Below are 20,282 nucleotides of genomic sequence, written 5' to 3' on the forward strand. Positions count from 1 at the left end.
AAGTCTCCGCACCTTTATGGCATTGTTGGCTAGGAAACAATGAGACACAGTCTACGCTGATATGTTTGGTTTCTTTTGCATTTTTTAAAATGCTGCTCAGACTCTGAACCTGCGTTCTTTAAGGTTAAACATTTTTAGTATCATATATCTCATTATAAATTTTCTGAATCATTTTAGTCTTTCCAGAGCTCCCCCCCTCTTTAAGAGAGGGTCTTATTCTACCCCAGGCTAGCCCCATACTCAAAATAATCCTGCCTCAGCCTTCCTTATGCTGAGATTATGGTGTGTGCCCACATGCTCGGGACATAGAATTCCCAGCTGACATCTTTTCCCCACTAATGATCTGCCTCCTCTGGCTTCTCTAGTCTCTGTAAGGAATTCACCATCAGACTGTCAGGGCAGCACATGGTTTTTCTTTGAGCACCTCATGGTGTCTTTTTGGTTCTTAGCAGTTTGATGACGATGTGTCCTAATGTGGCCTCGAATCCTGCCTCTGCCTCACCCAGGATCACAGGTGCTCAGAGCCTTTCTCTGGGTCTGTCCCACATATGGTTCACTCAACTTCTCGTCAGAATGGGAGCTTCCAGTGATCATTCGTTCAGACGCTTTAACGCCTTTGCTGTGGTCTTTGTCACCTCCCATGTCACGGGTCCCCTTGAGAATGCTCTTCTCAGGATCTCTTTGTTCATACTGGTGTGTGTCTCCCTCCACCTACTGAGTCCACCCAACTGTGCCCACTCACAGTTCGGTTTCCATTTAGGGTTCACGGTTGTGTGTGTGTACAAGCTTGCTCTGTAACCCCTTATGGACCCAGACTGGCTTCCTACTCAGTAATGCTCCTGCCTCTGCCTCCGCAGTTCTGGGGTTAAGATGTACAGCAACTTGCCTGTCCCCTTGGTTCTTTATAACATGTTTCCTTACTGACCACACAGTCTTTTGAGTGCTTTGGTCGCTCATTGGAGTTACTTTGATGCCTGAATTGTCTGACTTTCCCCTCACACCTCCCGGCTCAGAAACTGAGTGGCTTGGTCTTGTTGCTCACTGTGGCTGTCATGGTCAACCCTGTGGAACTGTTTGAACCCTGCTTTCTGTCAGCATGGTCCCAGTTTAGCATCCATTCCTAGGAGCCTGGCTGCAATTTGGACAGGCCCCGCCTGTGACCCAGAGGCCCCCACTGGCTTAGTTTCCTTTGGAATGCTAGCTAAGGCCATGTGACCCAGGTGGGCAGCAGGTCGATACACCCAGCCGAGGTGGTTCCGGTATTCTGAAGTAAATGTGGCCCTCAAGAATAAGCTTAGAGCAACAGTAGAATCTTTCCCTGGACACAGTGTTACTAAAGAAATCCAGGATAGTGGATATACTGCAGGAAACAGGGCTGATAAACTTTCAGCTAACATCTCGGACACCCCCAACTCCCACTGCCTAAAGACCCCCACCAAAGGTCCATGAAGTTAGAAAAGCCCAAACAGGACAAACAAAACTGCTTCTTGTAGAGATGTTTTTTTTAAAACCTTCAGATACTTTCAGTTACTTAAAAGCTTTGGTCAGGTCCCACAGATCTTCAGATCTTTATACAAAGGTACTCAGGATGAATAATTACTGTGTTCCTGGGGTACTGTCCACGGTGCTGACCTGGATGCTGGTCTCCATGTGGCTCTGCAGGGATCGTCCCAGAAGCTGAACATCCATCTCTTAATACGGGTGCTATGCTGGATGTAACTGTGCCTTGTACAAGCCTGGATGAGGAGGGGTGAAGCTCATAATGACAAATGATGGGTGGACCAGTATACAGACCTTAATAAACCATAACACCTCTGTGGAAGCCTGCAGCAAAATATATGTAGCTGCTGCCAATCAAGCCTATTCGGAGGACTGGAAATGTATCTCAGTTGGCAAAGTAACCACCTAACACCCATGAAGCCCTGGGTTCTTGCATTCCCAGACCTACAGTAACTAGGAGGTGCACACCTGTTAACCCAGCAGTTCAGATGCAGAAACAGGAAGAGCAGGACGGTCAAGGTTATCCTTGCCCATTTAGTTCCAAAGCCGGTCTGGACTATGTGAATCCCTGTCGGAGGAGGAGGAGAGGGAGGAGGAGGAGAGGGAGGAGGAGGAGGAGAGGGAGGAGGAGGAGGAAGCGGCAGCAGCCGTCACAGTGGCAATGTACTTGGGGGTAAATGAATCTACACAGTGAGTTCCAGGACAGTCAGGGCTACACAGAAAGACTGCATCCCAATCCACTTCCAATTTGCATGCAAGTGTTTTGAAATGACCCAGGTCACGTTGGAAAGGTTGCATTTATATTGGCCACAGAGTATATAGAAAGACCTTACCTGGGCCAGGAGCTGCAGAATTGGCCAAAGCATCACACTGGTTGAATCCAGAAGGTAGACCATGCAGCTATCCTGTTTTTCTTGAGCAGTGAACTTACCAGGAAAGTGAGCCTCATGGTCACCCACGCTGGCCTCTCCCTGCTCGTCTCTGATAACGTTTCCAGCGTCCTCTCTGTCAGGGAATCTCATTCCATTTGCAAAGTCTTCTAAAGATGTGTTCAACCTGAAAGCTTTGCAGAACTATGTGTGCGCTCCTCTGTTTCCTGCCACGTGGAGACACCAGTGCCTCCTGCGCACCCAGCAAACACCAGCTACACCCCCAGCCTGGAAATGAAGCCTTCAACAAGTCCCTTGCTCGCGCTCCTTGGGATTTAGTGTAACTCTTGTGAGGTGAGCACAGACCTTTGAATTAACAGGCAACCCTCCGTGAGACACAACTGCAAAGATGGAGCCTAGTAGCTGACACAGGCATGTGCTGTGCACTGTGGGCAGGTAAGACGCCTACAGTGACCTGCAAAAGTGTAGGAACGTGTTAGGAATCCTGTGGGGCAGAGAAGGAGCAGACACATAACCTGAGTGTTCAGACATCTTCAAACCACACAGTTTAAGAATGCGTTATTTTCTTCTTCTCATCACAGCCGAGCTGAGCATACTTACTTCAATATTCTGTTTAATCCTAAAGTAAGGTAGTACAGAAATCAAACACTTACGGAAAACTGTTTTAATCAAGACCTTAAAGTCAGGTGTTTTAAAAAGACTTGTATGTCATTTATCTTAAATACGACTGGATTCTCAAACATTTTCAGATGCTTCCAGCATAGAAGGTAATTGGTTTTAAATTATCTCACTGCTCCTAAAATAGGAAAATGTTAAGATCAATTCGTTAAAACTTTCATAGATTCAAAAGGTAATCAACATTTTTAAAGGAGAAAAAATGAACCCTAAACATTTGGGACTCGGGTGTGGGGGTCACCCCTAATTCACACTGACTTATTTGTGGTGTATGAACATTAAGTGCTCTCTAAAGTCCTGATCATTTGTGCTCTGTGTAAAAAGAATGTGGCAAATCTCTAATCCCAGCACTCAGGAGGCAGAAGCAGGCAGATCTCTTGAGTTCGAGGCCAGCCTGGTCTACAGAGTTCCAGGACAGCCAGGGCTGCACAGAAAAACCCTGTCTCAAGGAAAAAAAAAAAAAAAAGAATTTGGTAAAGACACCAGCAGGCCTCTCAGCCTGTACTTCTGCAGAGGTACGTGAAAAGATGCACGTTTTCTGAGCAAGTCTGAAGGCCAGAGTCAGGGTCCTCTGTCTCTCCCCCACCTGTCTGAGATTGTCAGGCGCAGTTTGATGATGTAGGCTTTTCAAGGTATGGCTTTCCAAAGAGCAATTCTCAACAACCTGGGCTATAGTGCCGATCAGCCTGATTATGTGACATTTGGGGACTACGTAGTTAACACAGTTATTACTAGCAAGGTTGTATTTGGACAACGTGTAGAACTTACTCTTTAATTAAATATACACCTCAGAGGAAGGGTTCTGTACACAAGGGACTATACAAAAATTGGCAAACATTTTAAAAGTTTTTTTAAAAAAAAAACTCACGATTCTTTAGTATGCATTTTCAAAGTGTGATACAGTTTTCAGATGACATCGTGTGACAATCTCACGTGGAATGATATCAGTCTGCATTCTAGAGATTATCATATTCAAAAGCCCAAAGTAAAAATATCCTGGAACGGCTCAGCCACACGCCCAACACTGGGTTTTACCCAGCAGGCTCATATGCTGAGTGGGTGCAGGCAGATTTCCCTGTCTCTCAGGAAGAACACGGTGCTCCTCCTGGGAGTCTCTTCTGCAGGGTGGTGAAGGCACCCATCTCATGGGAAAGCATGTTCTTTAAAACCCTGACAGTGGCCCCTGTTAAAGGAGGCATGTCACCCTCAGGCCAGCACTATTCTCCCTCAGTGTGGCAGCAAAGATCATCAGGCCAGAGATCAAGCGGTCAGGATCCCCACCTAGACTATCAGCACTGTGCACAAAGCCGTCATTAAGTTGTGTAGGAGGAAAAGCATAACTCAGGTAAAGATACACTAACGTGCTTGCTGGCCCCGTCCCCACAGGCCAAATAAGCCCAGTTCATTAAATGTCACTGCAGATCACAGGTCCTCAATATCTTCATCCACTGTCTCAGAAGAGGACATGGCAGGTCAGACTTAAGGGGCAGACTGCAGTTAAGGGAATGTGACTCAAAAGAAATGTCATTGCTTGAAACATGCTCTGCACGCCGCTCACTGGAATGTACCAGAAATATTAAACTGTGCATTAAATGTCTAAGCAGTGACTTCAGGGAGGAAAGGTGACCCTCGTTCTGGCCAGAAAATTCTTAAATATCACAATCTACGTGAAGACAAGGTGAAATGAAATCTAACAAGCGTAATCGCCCCGCAGTCGCGGAAGATCTGACTCGACAGGAACAGCACAGATCTCCGTGCCTGCCTTCCTGGGTGTCGGCTCCGTGCGTGGGGAACTGCTCTGTGAGTCCTCAACAGTGGACAGGATGCCCTGCCAACTGGGGAATGGGGTGCTGATCAGAAAGCGCAGCTCTGACTGGACTAGAGGAGGGTGTGTGGGAAGCGCCTAGAGCCGGTTAAAGGCACTCGGTGTGGGTATCTCCAAAGATTAAAATCTTTAAAATAAAACTCTTACAAGAATATCAAGACTTGAGGACTTGTCTTCATAAACAAGCCAGCATCTATGGCTTCCATGGTCTGTCCCACTGCTAGGAGAGGCAACCATCATGAAAGCAAAACCATCTCTTGGAATCTCCTAAGGAGAGCCTTGTAGGACCAGTCAGTATTTTCCACTCGTGCGTGGTCTCATTTGCCAGTTTTTGTTTTTCTTTTCTTGCACGAACACTCGGCAGAGGATGCCCCAGGGCCTATGCCCTCGCTGAGTAGCACCGCATATACTCTGTCAGCCACGGGTTCTCTGCGGACGACGGCTTTACCCTCTGGTTCTTTTCCACATCCACGGAGTGAGCCCGCTGCCGCTGGGCGGCTAGCTTCCTTTTCTCCACCTGCCTTCTATTCTTGGCTCGAAGTGCTGATTCATGGATCTACAGAAAGGTCAAAAGTAAAGGTAGTAGCTAAGTGGGTTAGAGATGATTTTTAACAAGATCTAACTAAAAGTCTGGGGATCTGGCCTGGTGCAGTCCTAGCATACACAAAGTCCTGGATTCTAACCCCAGGCATGGTGGTACACACCTGGAACCCCAGCACTTGGGAGGTAGATCCAAGAAGATCGTAAGTTCAAAGCCAGACTTGGCTATATAGAAGGCTCAGTGCCAGCCTGAGGTACACAAGACCTTGTCTTATGTTACTAGTCTGAGTCCCTGAAGTAAGTGGTCAAGCCCTACCAGTCTACGGCATCAACTGCACAGAGAAAGCTGTCCTGTCACTACCCCGTGACCAAGGACAGCAAAGATGAGCAACAGAGAATTAAATTTTAGGGCGGAGAGATGGCTCAGAGGCAAGAACAAGTTCTGCTCTTGCAAAGGACCTGAGTTCAGTCCCAGAACCCGAGCTGGGCGGCTCACAACTGTCTGAGTCTAGCTCCAAGGGGATCTGATGCCTCTGGCCTCCAAGGGCACCAGCACTCACAGACGCAAACCCACACATACACGTGACTAAAGATAAAAAAATATGTTTAAAAGATAAAAAGTTCAGATAGAAATGGTAACCAGCTAATTTGCATCCAGTCTAGGACCAGCTTGGGAAAACTGATGCTTTTAGGGTTGGTTTGATTTTTATTTATTGAGACAGGATCTTGCATGTAGCTCTGTCTGGCCTGGAACTCACTACATAGATCAGACTGGCTATAAACATCAGGGACCCTTCTGCTCTGCCTCCAGAGCACAGAGATCATACGGACACCACCACACCGAACTCTAGAAAACTATGGGCACCCCTCCACGTCGAGCAGGTCAAGGACTTGTTATGTAGCACACTTTAAAATACTGCACAAAAGATGTGGAGGGCAGCCAGATGCGGGCACTCGAGCCTGTAGAATCCCTGAATATGGCAAGAGGATCAGGAGTTCAAGGTCACCCTCAGCTACATACTGTTTCAGGCCAGTTTGGGCTAAATGAGATCTTGTCGTGTGTGTGTGTGTGTGTGTGTGTGTGTGTGTGTGTGTGTGTAAAATGTCAGGGGAGTTTATTAGTTGGGACTTGTGAGAATCCTGTTAACAGCCCCCTTGTCTCAGATTTCACCTCAGATAAACAGCATCTGCCACCTACACGCTGCTCTGGGAACTTGCCTGGCATCACAGGGAAACCGAGTGTGGGTTCCTCTTCCTGCCTGTTCTTAAGGTGTCCCTGGCATTCAGCTGGTGCTAACACAGCGATTGTTCCACGGCTACAACAAGGGTCCTCATGTCTAAAATGTCTCAGAACTTGGAAGAATGACACACCAAGGCTGAGCCAGATAATTGGAGCTCATGGGAAGAAAACACTATGGCAGACAAACAGGAAACCAGTAAGCTGAATCTCACCAGAAGGGACAGCAGAGGTCCCTAGTAGATGTCAAGTAGTCAGACGAGCCAAGGAGAAAGCCTTGGTTAAGGACACCAGGTTGGCAAAGCTGGGGAAAACTGAAGCCTCTCAGGGGATGATAACTCCAGCTCCCATTATCCCTGAGGCCCCGACCACAGAACTCACACACCACAGTGACATCAGACCTTAGCCCGGGCTGTAGCCCAAGTCAACCAAAGTCCACTCCATCTTCCTAGGACCAGAGCCCCCTTCTTTCTGCTTTCACGGACCCCACATGACCCAAGGACCTCCCATGGCACAGAGCACTGTAGCCATAGGAGAAATGCCCCGAGGCAGCTCATGGCTAGACTGGCCCTGTTCAAGGCACACCTCATGCACAGAGGCTGATGCGCAGACATTGTGTGTCCTCTGGCTCCCTGTGTCCATCTGTTTCTCTCCCCAGCCATAAAGAGCAAACGGGTGCTTGTTCTCTTTGATTTTGCTTGTTGCTCTTTGCGGGCTTCTAGTGGTTTTCTTACTCCCTCTGGCACATAAGGCACTGGGCTGTTGTCGAGGTCCGTGTCCACTGGGCGCCCCGTCAGTCTCTTTTGTCCTGTGTTCTTCAGGTTTTTCTTCTGTATCCTTTCTTGGTGGGGCTTTGGGGGGGGGAAGAGATGAAACAAGATGGAAAAACTGTAACTTAAGTTGAGAAAATAATAAAAATTGCATCAAGTCAGTTACATGGTTAACTTAACTCTCCAGGTTTTACTTAAAGCCAGCTGTGGAAACAAATTACCAACATTAAACCAAGTAACTCCAAAGCAACCTTGATGGCCATCCACAGGAGTCACCAATGCGCATGAGCATGGACGAGAAGGAGCTCCGCCCACAGGCTCCGCCCACAGCTCTGAGTGCACCTCTCACTGAGCAGCTGCTGAACATTGGCTTCTAAGTCACTCCCCAGAGTTTGATATTCTGCTTCCTTTCTGATGTACATTGATTGAGGAAAACCTCCTTATCTGTGTCTACCGGGTGATGGTTGGTCAACTGAGTCCAAGGACTCTTGTCACAACAGGATTTGGTCACCACAGCCTCTGGAGTGTACCCTTTACAGAATCCCCAGTGCAAAAGCAAGAGACAGTGAGACAGGAGTGACCTCATGAGCCAGGGCCACAGTGTTGTTCTTGGGTACTATCCTCGCAGGCCATGGGTTTGAACACCTGACCCCCGCTGGGAGTGCTGGCTGCTTCAGGAGGTTGAGGATCTGGGAGGTGGAGTCTGGATGGAAGAGATGAGTCACCACAGAATGAGTATTATGGGCTGTAGCCTAATCCCAGTTTTGACCCGATTTCTGTTCCCTGAACCATCAAGATATAAGCAAGCAGCCTCACCTCAGCCAGCTCAGACTCTGCTATGCCTTCCCCACCGTGATGGAGCAGACCCTTTCCAAGGACAGAGACCCTTTCCAAGGACAGAGACCCTTTCTCCCTTCAGATGTTTCTTATCAGGTATCTGGTGACGGTGATGGGAGAGAAAATGGTGTGTATGGTGGGAGGGGGTGATGAATTAGGTCAGCAGACCTGGGGAGTAGAGGGTATTGGGGGGAGGGGATATATGTGGCTGCCCAACCTAAGGTAAACATCAGGTATTTAGGAACATTCCAGAACATCTCAATTTCCCTTACCTACCTTCTGACATTTTAATGCCACCATACTTTATAAGACATGATTTCTGCATAAATCCTTCCTGAGCCTGTTCCCTTCCCTCCTACACACACTGGAATCTGAGCTCCATGTGAGTCACAAACACTTCCTCCTCCATCAGCGGCTGCAGAGCTGCTTCTTCTTCACAGCTCCACAGAGAACAAAGCTGGGTCCCCTCAGAGGCCAGACCCTCAGCCCTGATGCCCTTGGTTGAGCATGCTTCATATTCCTTTACAGGATAGCGTTCCCTGCGTGGGCGATCCAGACAGCATGCCAGATTACAGGAAACCTTCACTTCTGCCTTAGTGTCAGCCTGGGCTCTAACGACACATCCATCTTACTCAGCATCTTAAGTATCACATGACACACGCCACACCTGGGGTCAGACTACAGTCCCAGCAGAGGAGCTTCCTGGGTGAAGGAACACCAGGTCCCACTTACTTTTGTACCCTAACCCTTCCTCACCTTAGAAGAGTATGAGGAAAAGAGGAAACCTCAAAGTCAAAGCAAAGAGAAAGTAGCCTGTGGCAGAACCTGTGGAGAATGAGGAAGTGTGTATCGACCTGAGTTTTGAATCTTTTCACCTCCTCTCCTCCAGATCTCTGGGGAAAGCATGCCGGGAGATGACAGTAATGCCCTCTGTGAGGGAGAGGCTTATGCTGACCAGAGAGAGAGACCCAGAGAGGGAATGTCCACTGAAAAGGAAGAGGGAACAGTGGGCAGCTCTAAGAACGTGTGTACTCTGAGTGACAGGGGGCAGGAGGTGCCAGGGAAACAAAGCCTTTCTGTGCTTTGAACTTGGGTTGGAGATGGGAGTGATCATACCTTAAAAATCATGGGGGATTATAAGCTTAGAAATAAAGTGGTCCTGTCTATATTTTAAGATGGGTTGGATAAAAGATTAGGGCCAAATGCCAGCCAGGAAAGCTGACGGCAGACCAGGGTAGACAGATTCACTGGCACCAAGCTGGCACTGGATGGGATGGGGCTGGGGGTGGAGTCAGGAGAACCTGATTGGTCTCCACAGAAGCTCTAAGCAGATGGTCCTCCTATCTATGGACCCAAGGTATCCCAGGCATGAAGGAAGATGGAGCAGCCAGGGAGGCTGCTGGTGGACGCCACAGGCACCTTGAGAGATAAGACTGAGCTACGAGGGTCAGTGTGCACAGGACGGACTGCCCAGGAGAAACGTACAACAGGAAGCCAAAAGGGCACACACAGTTGGATCCCCAGGGCACTTATTTAAGGATCTACAGAGAGAACCCAAGAGCAGGACAAAGGAAGACTGCCTAGGAAAGTAAAAAGAGACCGAAAGAAAACCTGAGGAAGCACCACATTCCACAGAAAAGTAGGTGTGTGGGGGACCGAAGCCCTGCAGTTTGCCAGGGAGGCTCTGGTGTAGGAGGGGACACAGGGTCAGGGGTCAAGTCAAGTGCAGAGCAGTGAATCAACCCTTCTTACCACAGGGCCCAAAACAGCACAGTGAAGTATGAAAGCCACCGCCCACAGGACATAAGGACCTAGGCAGGACTTCCAGAGTCCAAATGATCCCTGCTAATAAGTTTTCACACAGCATTACCACAGTGTGCACCAGAGTGTCACAGAAGACAGCCCAGCAAGAACAATGCAGACACAGCAGCTGGAGCAATAGACGGAAGAACTTAAATTATCACCTACTGTAATATAATGGTGCTGACACTCTGTGCTTAAGGGAAAAAAAATAAATGAAAAAATGATGCTTGAAAATTAGTCCCAGCAGGAGACAAAAGACGGACAGAAACGGAAGAAACGAGATAAAACGTATCACTGTAATCTTAATATTTATAAAACTCACAAAACCATGCCTGGCACGTGGTAATTAGATTTAAGTATATGCTTTTAAGGTCCTATTTGAAAGGATGATGTTCAAAATGAGGATATTTTCAGGCAAACAAAAACCAGTACTCCCCACAAGATGCAGGGGGGGATTTAACGCCTGTCTCAGCAATAGAGAGAGCAGTCAAACTAGAACAATGAATACAGGCTTTAGAACGGGGCAGCCTAACATAATAGCCACACGTGGCTCTCAAAAATGAACTCAAGTAAAGCGAGGTGGCTGTGCTTCTCTGTCAGACGTGGGTCACCACCCAGTAGCAGCACGGTGACAATGGTACATGCTATAGAAAGTATGCCTGCTGCCACAGGGCTGTTCTGAAGTGTCCAGCTGTAAGGGGAAAGCTGAATGCACTCAGGTGGCTGTCACAGTCCCATCGAGCAGACGTGAGACACATGGGCTTTTCACAGCCAAAGCCATAAGAGACTCTTCCCACGTTTACAGAACTGGACTTACATAAACTGAAATTACACAGAACCTAGTCTCACAACCATTAGGAAAATGAAGCTACAAACACAGAAATAACTTTCAAATCCCTTTCACTTTTGAGCCCAATGTGGCAGCTGACATTCATAACCCCAGCACTAGCAGGCTGAGACAGGAGGATTACTATAAATATAATTGAGTTTTAGGCCAGCTTGGTACATGTTAATCACATATATGTTTTTAAAATCCTATTTGAACAAATATTTATGGAATAAAAGCCCAGCCTCAAAACAGCAACAATAAGAATTTCCGTTTTTGAAATGTAAAAACACCCATCAGGATGAAAGAAATGTCTGGGGGTGGGTAAGAGCATGTCCTGTGGAAGCTCTGAGTTCAGATCCAGCACGTGCGGAGCCAGGTGCAGCACTGTGCAGAACTGTGTGCCTGTAACTCCATCCCTGGGGCTGCGGATGGTGAAGAAAAGGATCTCTGCAGCTCACTGGGGACCAGCCTAGCTCCAAGTTCAGTGGAATTGTGGTTGGAAAAAACACATCAAGTACTTAGTGCTGGAAACTGCATTTCAAGGTTAAAATGGTAAACTTTGTGTTCTATGTATTTTACCACGAGTCACTTGGGAGATGGAAGCAATCGAGTTCAAGGTTACCCCAGGAGGATACTAACTCTGAGGCCAGCCTGGGCTATGAGGTAGCAGGTGCCTGTGATCCCTGGGAGGTTGATACAGGACCTTTAGTTCAAGGTCAGCTTGGGCTATGAGGTAAGAGCCTCTCTTAAGAACAAAATCTGTGTATGGTGGCTTTAATCCCCATCAGTGGAGACAGAGGCAGGGGACCTCTGAGAGTTCAAAGCCAGCCTGGTCTACAGAGAGAGTTCCAGGACAGCCAGGTATATGTAGAGACTCTGTTTCAAAAACCCAAGAGAAAAAAAGCAAACAACACAGCCAGCCAGGCATGGTGGTGGTAAGCCTTTAATCCAAGCACTCGGGAGACAGAAGCAAGAGGATCTCCATGAGTTTGAGGCCAGCCTGACCACACAGTGAGTTCCAACCTATCCACAGGTTCATACTGAGACTCCCAAGAAAAGAATCCACATAAATAAAAGTTCTTTTGGTACAAAAAACAAAAAAACAAAACGAATAGACAAAAATTAGTTCGGTAAAAAACAAAACAAAAAAACTAAACATATTAACAAACTTCTGGCAAGCCTAATCAAGAAAGAAAGAAATGGTCCAGACACTGTGGTGTCTGTTTTTAATCCTAGCATTTCAAAGGCAGGTGGATCTCAGTGAGCTCAAGGCTAGCCTGGTCTACACAGAGTTCTAGCTAGGGATACATAGTGAAACCCCGTTTCTAGATGAATGAATGGATGAATGAATGAATGAATGAATGAATGAAGCAGAGGCTAGAGAAATGGCTCAGCAGTTAAGAGCACTTTCTGCTCTTGCAGAGGACCTGTCTTCACCACCGAATTAGGTAGCTCACAACTGTGTGACTGTATCTCCATGAAGCCCTATGTCCTCTTCCGTCCTCCACAGCAGCTGCATGCACATGCGCATACACATACACCTAAGTAAATAATAAAAATAAAGCAGGAGCTTCTGTTTAAATGAGCACTCCAATCTCTTCCTCCCCAAAGTCCCAATCGGTAAAGGCCAGAAGGCACGATGGCACAATGACAAAGGCCAGGAGGAGCATTGGTACCACACGAAGCAAATAGAGAGAAGCAGACAAGACAGAAACACAGACTCAGATCGTCAGAGGAGGACCACTGCCTGGAGAGCTGCCCAAGGCAAAAGCTGAGCCCAAAAAGGGTCCACAAGGCCAGGGCAGCAGACTTCTCTCCAAAGGCCCTGCACCAGCAGCCCCTACCCACACCCTTCTGAAGAGCAACAGACACATCTCCATTGAGAACCGGGTCAGGGCACCCCAACTCCAGACTTGAGCAGACTTCTGTAACTTCTAAGGAAAGCAAGTTGAGAGGGAAGACACTGCCCAACCCACAGAGAAACTGCAAAGGCGGGGCCTCCATCAAGGAGATTTTATTTAGGGCTGTCCCAAGGACCATCCACACTCCATGAGGAGGGCCCAGCATAGGAGGAAGCTTTGCAAGGGTTGATCTAGCAACAGTTCAGCTGGTCTCTCAGCAGAGGTCAAGGATAATACCTATCAGACAAGGTGTGCCAGCCTTGGAAAAGGGCCTGTGTCTAGCCCACAGAGCCTACCATGCTTCAGGAGTGGTGCCAATTTTGCCTGGGTTTCATCAAGATCTGGTTGTCCAGGAACTCACAATGTAGATCAGGCTTGCTTAGAACTCACAGAGATCCACCTGCCTCTCAAGTGTTGGGATCGAAGGATGCAACACCACTGTCTAGCCTTTTCCTGCATTTTACTCAAAGCGCCTCACCCTCTCTTCCCTGAATGCCAGCAGAGCAGAAAACAGGGTGATGCCTCCCTAACACACAGAGAGCCCTCTTCTATAGCCTTCACCCTCAGCTCCAAGCATGCGCCCGGCTGGTTCCCCTGGGGCAAGATGAGAGGCACCATCTGGGAAGGACACCAGGAGACTCCCTGAGGGTAAGTTTTAAATGCCCCAGAGAAACACCTAAGTCTCTTGTACGGTCAATAGACAAGCCAATAAACAACCTCAGGACACCATATCTGGGTCCCTCAGAGCACTTTCAGACCTCAGCATTAAATATGAGCAAATAGGTCAGAAATAGACATCAGGCTATGCATCCTCCCATTGTGTGTGTGTGGGGGGCGTGTGTGCATGTATATGTGTGGGTATCAGAGCAAAACTTGCAAAAGTTGGTTTATTCCTTCCACCATGGAATCGAACTCAAGTTATCAGGCTTGGCAGCAATCACCTTTCCCCCCTGAGCCATCTCACTAGCCATATTAAAAGACATGGGGACGGATGCAGCATTTTACACCTGCAATGCCAGCTACACAGGTTAAAGTGAATGGAGCACTGAAGAACAACAGGAGAGGCTGTTCTTCCAAAGGACCCAGGCTCCATTCCCAGCAGCCACATAGTGAGTGACTCACAACTGTCTGTAACTCCAGTTCCAGGAGATCTGATGCCCTCTTCTGGCTTCCCCTGGGACCATGTCTACCCAGGCAAAGCAGTCATATACAACATATGTATATGTATGTGTATGTGTATGTGTATGTATATATCCCAGACAGGGTCTCACTACATAGCCCTGGCTATCCTGGAACTCATTCTGTAGACCAGGCTGGCCTCAAACTCAGAGTTCCACCTGTTTTTGCCTCCTGGGTGCTGGAAGGAAAGGCTTGCACCACTATACCAGGTAATAAAATAAAATTCTTAATTTTAAAATGTTAGACGTTTGATCTAAGAGGCTTATCAGCCAATAAAAAAAAGAAAATAATCTGGATACAGTGGGGCAGATCTGTAATCCTAGTACTCGGAAATCTGAGGCAGGAGATTTTCTATAGTGTGAAATCAGTCTGGGCCACAGTAAAAGCCATGTTTCAATGGAGAGAAGAAAAGGATAGTGTGAACCGTGAGGCAGAAGAAATGATTTTACATGGTATTAGGAAAGCTTGACCTGCAAGAAGCTTACATGTTCAAAAAACCCAGTGCGCTGAATGAAGGAAGCATGCAGAGACCAGGGGTAGAAAGAACAAGCAGTAGGCAGGAGTAGGAAGTAGGGCAAGACTGCTTTCCTCATTTCTCAATTGGTTGTTGAAAATAATGCACATGTAACCTTTACCAAAAGTAAAATGTCGTTGAAAAGTGCGACTGTGGAATAAGAGACTGGAGACAGGCTAACAGGCCGGCAGCCCAGCATCTAACCTGCTGTAGACCAGCAGTGACACAGTTGCCTGGCATTGAGAAGCTGGGTGAGATTCCCCGGGATCACAAAAATGAATCTGGAGGTGGTCTTCACCAGTTTTCAAAGCAAAACTGTAGTGAGAGTTTTGGTTTCTTTTATAAGGGGGGGGTGTAGACCTCTTTATGTTTTTACTTTAATCTCAGGTGTGGAATAAGGGACTTCTTCACAGCAGGCGATTAGGATTTGCCTCATGCGCTAAAGGAGCTGTAATTTTCCCAGCTGCAGATAGTTTAATTCTGGGGACTCGGGAGGGTATAAATGGGAGAGCCCCCTCAGAGCCTGGGGTGGCCGCTGCTCCCAGTTGCTGTTGTCAAGTGGTCAAGAGCAAAGAGATGAGAAGAAACACTGGAGATAGGCTGACAATGAAGACTGGACTTGTCCAAGGATGCAGGAATGTCCTAATCAGCAGGAAGAAGTTTAAAGAGGACTACACCCCCTTTCCCCTTTCTTTCTCTCCTACCTATTGTTTGGGCATTGGAAGGGATTGGAATGGAATGAGGGTCCAAAGGGTGGTAGATGATAGAACCCAATAAAGTAGCCCCCCAAAAATACGCCAACACAAGACAGCTAGAAAAGTACAGAGTTCCTATAAACATAGCACTCCTACCTCCAACATGGAGGGTGGGACTCTAACAAAGAACTTTTCATAGCCATTTCTCAAATAAGAAAATGAAGCCAACAGATCCCATTCATTTGGGGGGGGGGGAACGGCTTCCGGAGAGCAATACAAAATTATAAACAGAAAGAAACAAAACAAGGAAGGGGAGGAGATACAGTACCCTAAACACACAAAGAGAAACAAAACCCTCTAATAACACCTCTTACCAGAAAAGATACAGTGTACCCACTGCAAGAACCTGATACTTTTTGCAAGCAGTCGTAGTGCCTCCTGTGATCCCAGCTGTGGAGGATTCAGAGTGGGGCTTGGGCTACTTAAGAAAACTGTTTCCAAAATAGGGAAAGTACACAGACAATAAACTAGATACATTTCCCCTTTTGAAATAAGGTCTCCTGTATCCAGCCCACCTGTAACTCACTTCTGCCTCTCTACCCTCACTCAACCTAACTGCTGGAATTACAAGCATGCACCACATTTGTGCTGAGGATTGAACCCAGGGCTTCGAACATGTGAACAAGCCCTCGGCCCACTGGGCTGCCAGGTGTTTGAGATGACACACCATGCTTAACTTGATTTCAGCATCACACACTATATACACACACATCACATGGTAAACTATAAACATGTATACTTTTATTTAATAACTTTAATTTTTTAAAAAAAGACTAGACTGGAGGGTCAGTTGCTTCCATAGTATATACAAAGTCTTGAATTCTATTTCCATAAATGAAAGTTTCCATAAAACTCTCACCCCCAACCCCAAGAAAGAGAAATCAATAAAATAAAATAAGAAGACTCCCCAGAATTAAAGATATTTGGGGGGCTGGAGAGATGGCCTATCAGTTATAAACACAGGCTACTCTTCCAGAGGACCCAGGTTCTGTTCCAAGCACCATATGGAGTCTTACAACCTCCAGTTCCAGGGTATATGACTCTCTTCTGGTCTCTGGGAGTACTGTATGAACATGGTACATAGAGAGATATACAAGCAAAACAGCCAAACAGAAAGTTTTTTAAAAAGGAAAAAAATTAGGAGTTTGGTACAGGGACTGCAAGTGACCTATATCAATTCCTAAGAGTCAGGATGGACAAAAGATTCTAACAGTCCCCCTGGGGCAGTTATAGGTACGGATCAAGGATCAGGACTCACGGCAATGGAGGAATGCTGTCATCACAAACTCAAAAATTATGAGGATTGTTTGTCCTCAGAATTCAACTTTTCATCCTTTCTTAGGCTGATCGACAGATGACCTCTACCAACAAGGGGGTAAGTCAGAACATGGTGGCTGCTCCCACCTGTGAGACAAAAAGCTGGACATGCCTGATGCAATACCGAGGACCCTCCCTGGGCAACAACGTCAAGCCTGCCACAAGGGCAGCAGGCAGGCCAGACAGAAGTAGGTCAGTGGCCCCGAGGGATGAGTTAAGGTGCGTGTGATGACGAACCACTGTACTTGGCTACATTGTGAGAGAGAGAAAAAGGACCCAGAGAAGCAAAGTGGGCCAGCTGTGAGCACCCATCCAGTTTCCATGGGCCCGATATCACACAGAATATGAAGGCTATGAAGACTGGGTGGAAACGAGCATGTCTGCATTAGGAGAGCAGAAATAAAGTTAAGAGCCAAGGTAAAAAACGGGGGCTGGGGTTGGGGACAGCAAAAAAGTTATATAGAAGTAAATACCAGCCAAGTGTACCGGTGAGCCAATGCTTGCTGTGGGCTGAGCTCCTCAAGAAACTGGAGCAGGCAGATGGCTCAAGCCCAGGAGTTTGAGGCCAACCTGGGCAAAACAGTAAGACCTGATCCCGAAATAAGAATCCAAATAAAAGTGTCTGGACTCGGTAGCACAGGCCTATAATGCCAGCTACCCATTCAGGAGACTGAAGAAGAAGGGCCATACATTTGAGGCCAGCCTGAGCTACGGAGAAAGTTCAAGAGTGCTTAGTGAGACCCTGTCTCCAAACAAAAGATAGAGAACCAGCTGGGAATGGGTGTGGTGGGAGAGCATTTGCCCAGCATACCCAGGGTCCTGAATTCAATCTTCAGTACCCCCAAAGGAAAAATGGAAAAAGCAGAGGAGCCGGAAGCAGGTTACCTGACAAGTAACAGCTGCGGGGGGCACCGTGGAAAGCGTCACGGAGCGACAAGATTCTTCACGTAAAAGTCCTTGCACCTGGGCAGTGGTGGCAAACACCTTTAAGCTCAGGACTCCAGAGGCAAAGGAGGATCTCTGGGTTCAGGGCCAGCCTGGTCTACACAGTGAGTTCCAGAATGGCCAAGACTACACAGGGAAACTCTGTCTTGAGAAAAAAAAAATCCTCACAGTAAAGTAAGGCAAATGTGTTTTAGAGTAATTCAAATCAGTGGTTCTCCAGTCTAGTATCATAAAGCACCCGCCAGGAACATTTTTCACATTGACACCGGCGCGCAGGAGCCAGCAAAAAGCGGGACACATCTATTTTCCCTGTTGCCTACGCACCTCAAATTTTAGCAGGGATTTTGCGAATCTTTGGGGAGGGCTCTGAATCTCCATGGAAACCCAAATAATCATGAACTCGGGGTGCTCCTAACTAGGCAAACACGGGCATGCAGCACACTAAAGTGCTGTCCACGGTTCTCAGACAGCACATACAGACAGCAGGTAACCCTCTTCAAACCGCGGTGGGAAAAGGAAAAGCCAGCTTATTCGTCCCAATAAAATAAAGGGCTCAGTTTGTGCTGTAACACCTGCGAGACATGCTCCCCGCCCCCACCGCCTTCTGCCACTCTAATTTCTAACCACATCACTGAAGCATCAGGATGGTCGTCACAAGCAACAAGATAACAAAACGACAGCCCAGCCATCCGGGAACCGAGAACAGGCAAACATGGTAACCAAGAGCAAAGCAATCCGACCCTTTCAGGCTCTGACCACAGATCCCAAGCTCCCATGGCTTTGTTTACAAAACTGATATTAAAAACAAAGGCCCCATCGTATGAGTTTGAAGATCCAGTGAGAAAACACGTATTCCTAGACCAGTCACTGGGTAATAACTTTTCATCACCAGACTCTCAGAAGATCTCAACCAGGTGGCTAGCAATCACAGTGATCTCCGGTTGTGCTGAAGTACGCCCCTGAGTCCAGGCAAACTCCAGGGCTCTCCGCTGACAGCCCGACTCGGCAACGGCGGGAAAGTGGCTGACAGCCTAACCAGGGTGTGCGGCTAGACCAGAGTGTACAAAGAGGGTTCGTTCACAAATACACGCACACCATTCTTCAGAGACTGTGAGGCCAGGCCAAGGCCTTCACACAGACAACCATGACCCCATTATGACAGCTCGGGTGTTCTTAACTTCAGTCGGTCATCTTTGGAATGAAAAGCGTCTCTCGCCAAGAGAGATGCGCAGAAACAAACAGATCCGCCATCTGGTGGATCGAGGGCTCACGAAGCTGGCCACTGCCTGCGACCAAGGACCCCAGCCAGGGGGCACCTGGAGGTCATAATGGGCTCCCCCAGGAGTCACCAAATTAGGGAAATCCGGGGTGGGAAGGCGGAGATGCGGCCCGCACCTTCCCGGCTTAGCTCAGCAAGCGGATTCTGTCAACCCCAACCAAACCAAACCAAAACAGGAAGCGCATAGCCAGAGAGCGGAGAACCGCGCAGCTCGGTCATCCGAGCGACCCGCCGAGCCCGTACCTGGTAGCACTGTGTCCTGCTCCTCGGCGTCCCGCAGCTCCGCGCCGCGCTCCCCCACCGGCTGCTCCTCCTCCCGCCTGGAGGGCGCCGAGGGCTCCCCTAACGCGCCCCTGGGCGCCGGACTGGGTGAAGCAGAGCTGTCCGAGGGGCTGTCCGGGCCCCAGGCGTCCCAGAGCCAGGGCGCGTGCGCCTGCTCCAGCAGCCGGCGGCCCAGGCGGTAGCGCAGCAGCTCGCGGTAGCACGGCGCGTATTCGTCCCAGCGCGGTTCCCGATAGCGCTTCATATACTCGCTCTTCACCCCGCTGCCCGGGGACATGGTGCCGCGCGCCGCCGACTGCCTGCTCCGCGCTGCCGCCTATGGGCCCGGACCGACTCAGAGGCGCGGCCCGCCGCGCGGTTCAAACCCGGAGCCCCGCCCGGACCTGAGGGCGGAGGCTGGGGCAAGGAGGGGCGGAGAGGGGGCGGGTCTGTGACGGATGTTTCTGGGAGAGGGCGGAGCCCTTGCGGGAGCGGAGCTCTAGAGGGGGCGGAGCCCTGGCGGGGGAGGAGCCCTGGGGTGGGAAGGCCCTGTACTTCAGGTAATAGCGGGGGCGGGGTTCCAGGAGGGATTCCTGGCGACGCGACCTAGCAAGGTCGAATGGTACTCGTGGGTGGTCACCTGGGGTCTGTTCCACCCGGTAGAGGTGGAGACTACCGGACTCAAGGTGGCGGGACCGGGGATCTCAGGTCCCCAGTCACCGTCCTGGGCGAGGAGTCGGGGACACTGGGAGCAGCGGCCTTACCTCCTGCGTGCTCTCTTCTCTCTCCGGAGGTCAGCAGAGATCGTGGCGCAGCAGCTACAGCGTTTTCCCCTAGCGCGTCCTCCACCAAGATGTCGCCGATAGAGCGGCGGCTCCGCGGTCCTACGGCAGCCGGAGGCGAAGGCGCCGCCCCAGCCTGAAGCCTGCACCTCCCCGCGCTCCCGCCGGGCCCCCGCCCGCTCCTGCGCCCGCGCCTGGGGCGCTGCTGTGAACCCCCAGCTCGCTCGCCCACTCGCTACTGGGGGCCTCCGGAGCAGGCTTCAGCTTATAGGTGCAACCTGCGCCTGTGAGCAGCCAACACCTACCAGGGCCAAAATATGTATCCCGATTCCTTCCTCCCTGTTCACAATGCCAGGGTACTCAGGCCTCCGTGTTTTTTTATTGTTGTTGTTTGAATACATTTCCCTCCTTTCCCCCTTCCCCCCTTTTGAGACAAATCTCAC

The 20,282-nt window shown here is 49.0% G+C and overlaps 1 protein-coding gene across 2 annotated transcripts; it reads right to left on the reverse strand.

Moving 5' to 3' along the window:
* Positions 1-3,123: 3,123 nt before the first annotated feature.
* On the reverse strand, positions 3,124-19,930 carry CCSAP (centriole, cilia and spindle associated protein). Of its 2 annotated transcripts, none has more exons than XM_080937227.1 (4): positions 19,822-19,930; positions 19,040-19,474; positions 7,253-7,518; positions 3,124-5,446 (listed from the first exon to the last, which is right to left on the reverse strand). In XM_080937227.1, the coding sequence occupies exons 2-4, from the start codon at positions 19,353-19,355 to the stop codon at positions 5,270-5,272; spliced, it is 759 nt and encodes a 252-aa protein (XP_080793353.1). In that variant the 5' UTR covers positions 19,356-19,474; positions 19,822-19,930; the 3' UTR covers positions 3,124-5,269. The 2 variants fall into 2 exon arrangements, with proteins under 2 accessions (XP_080793353.1, XP_080793354.1); XM_080937228.1 differs by having other exon boundaries at positions 19,040-19,394; positions 19,822-19,901.
* Positions 19,931-20,282: the final 352 nt, after the last annotated feature.

Source organism: Micromys minutus (assembly GCF_963924665.1).
Source record: "Micromys minutus genome assembly, chromosome: 24".
Classification (NCBI taxonomy): domain Eukaryota; kingdom Metazoa; phylum Chordata; class Mammalia; order Rodentia; family Muridae; genus Micromys; species Micromys minutus.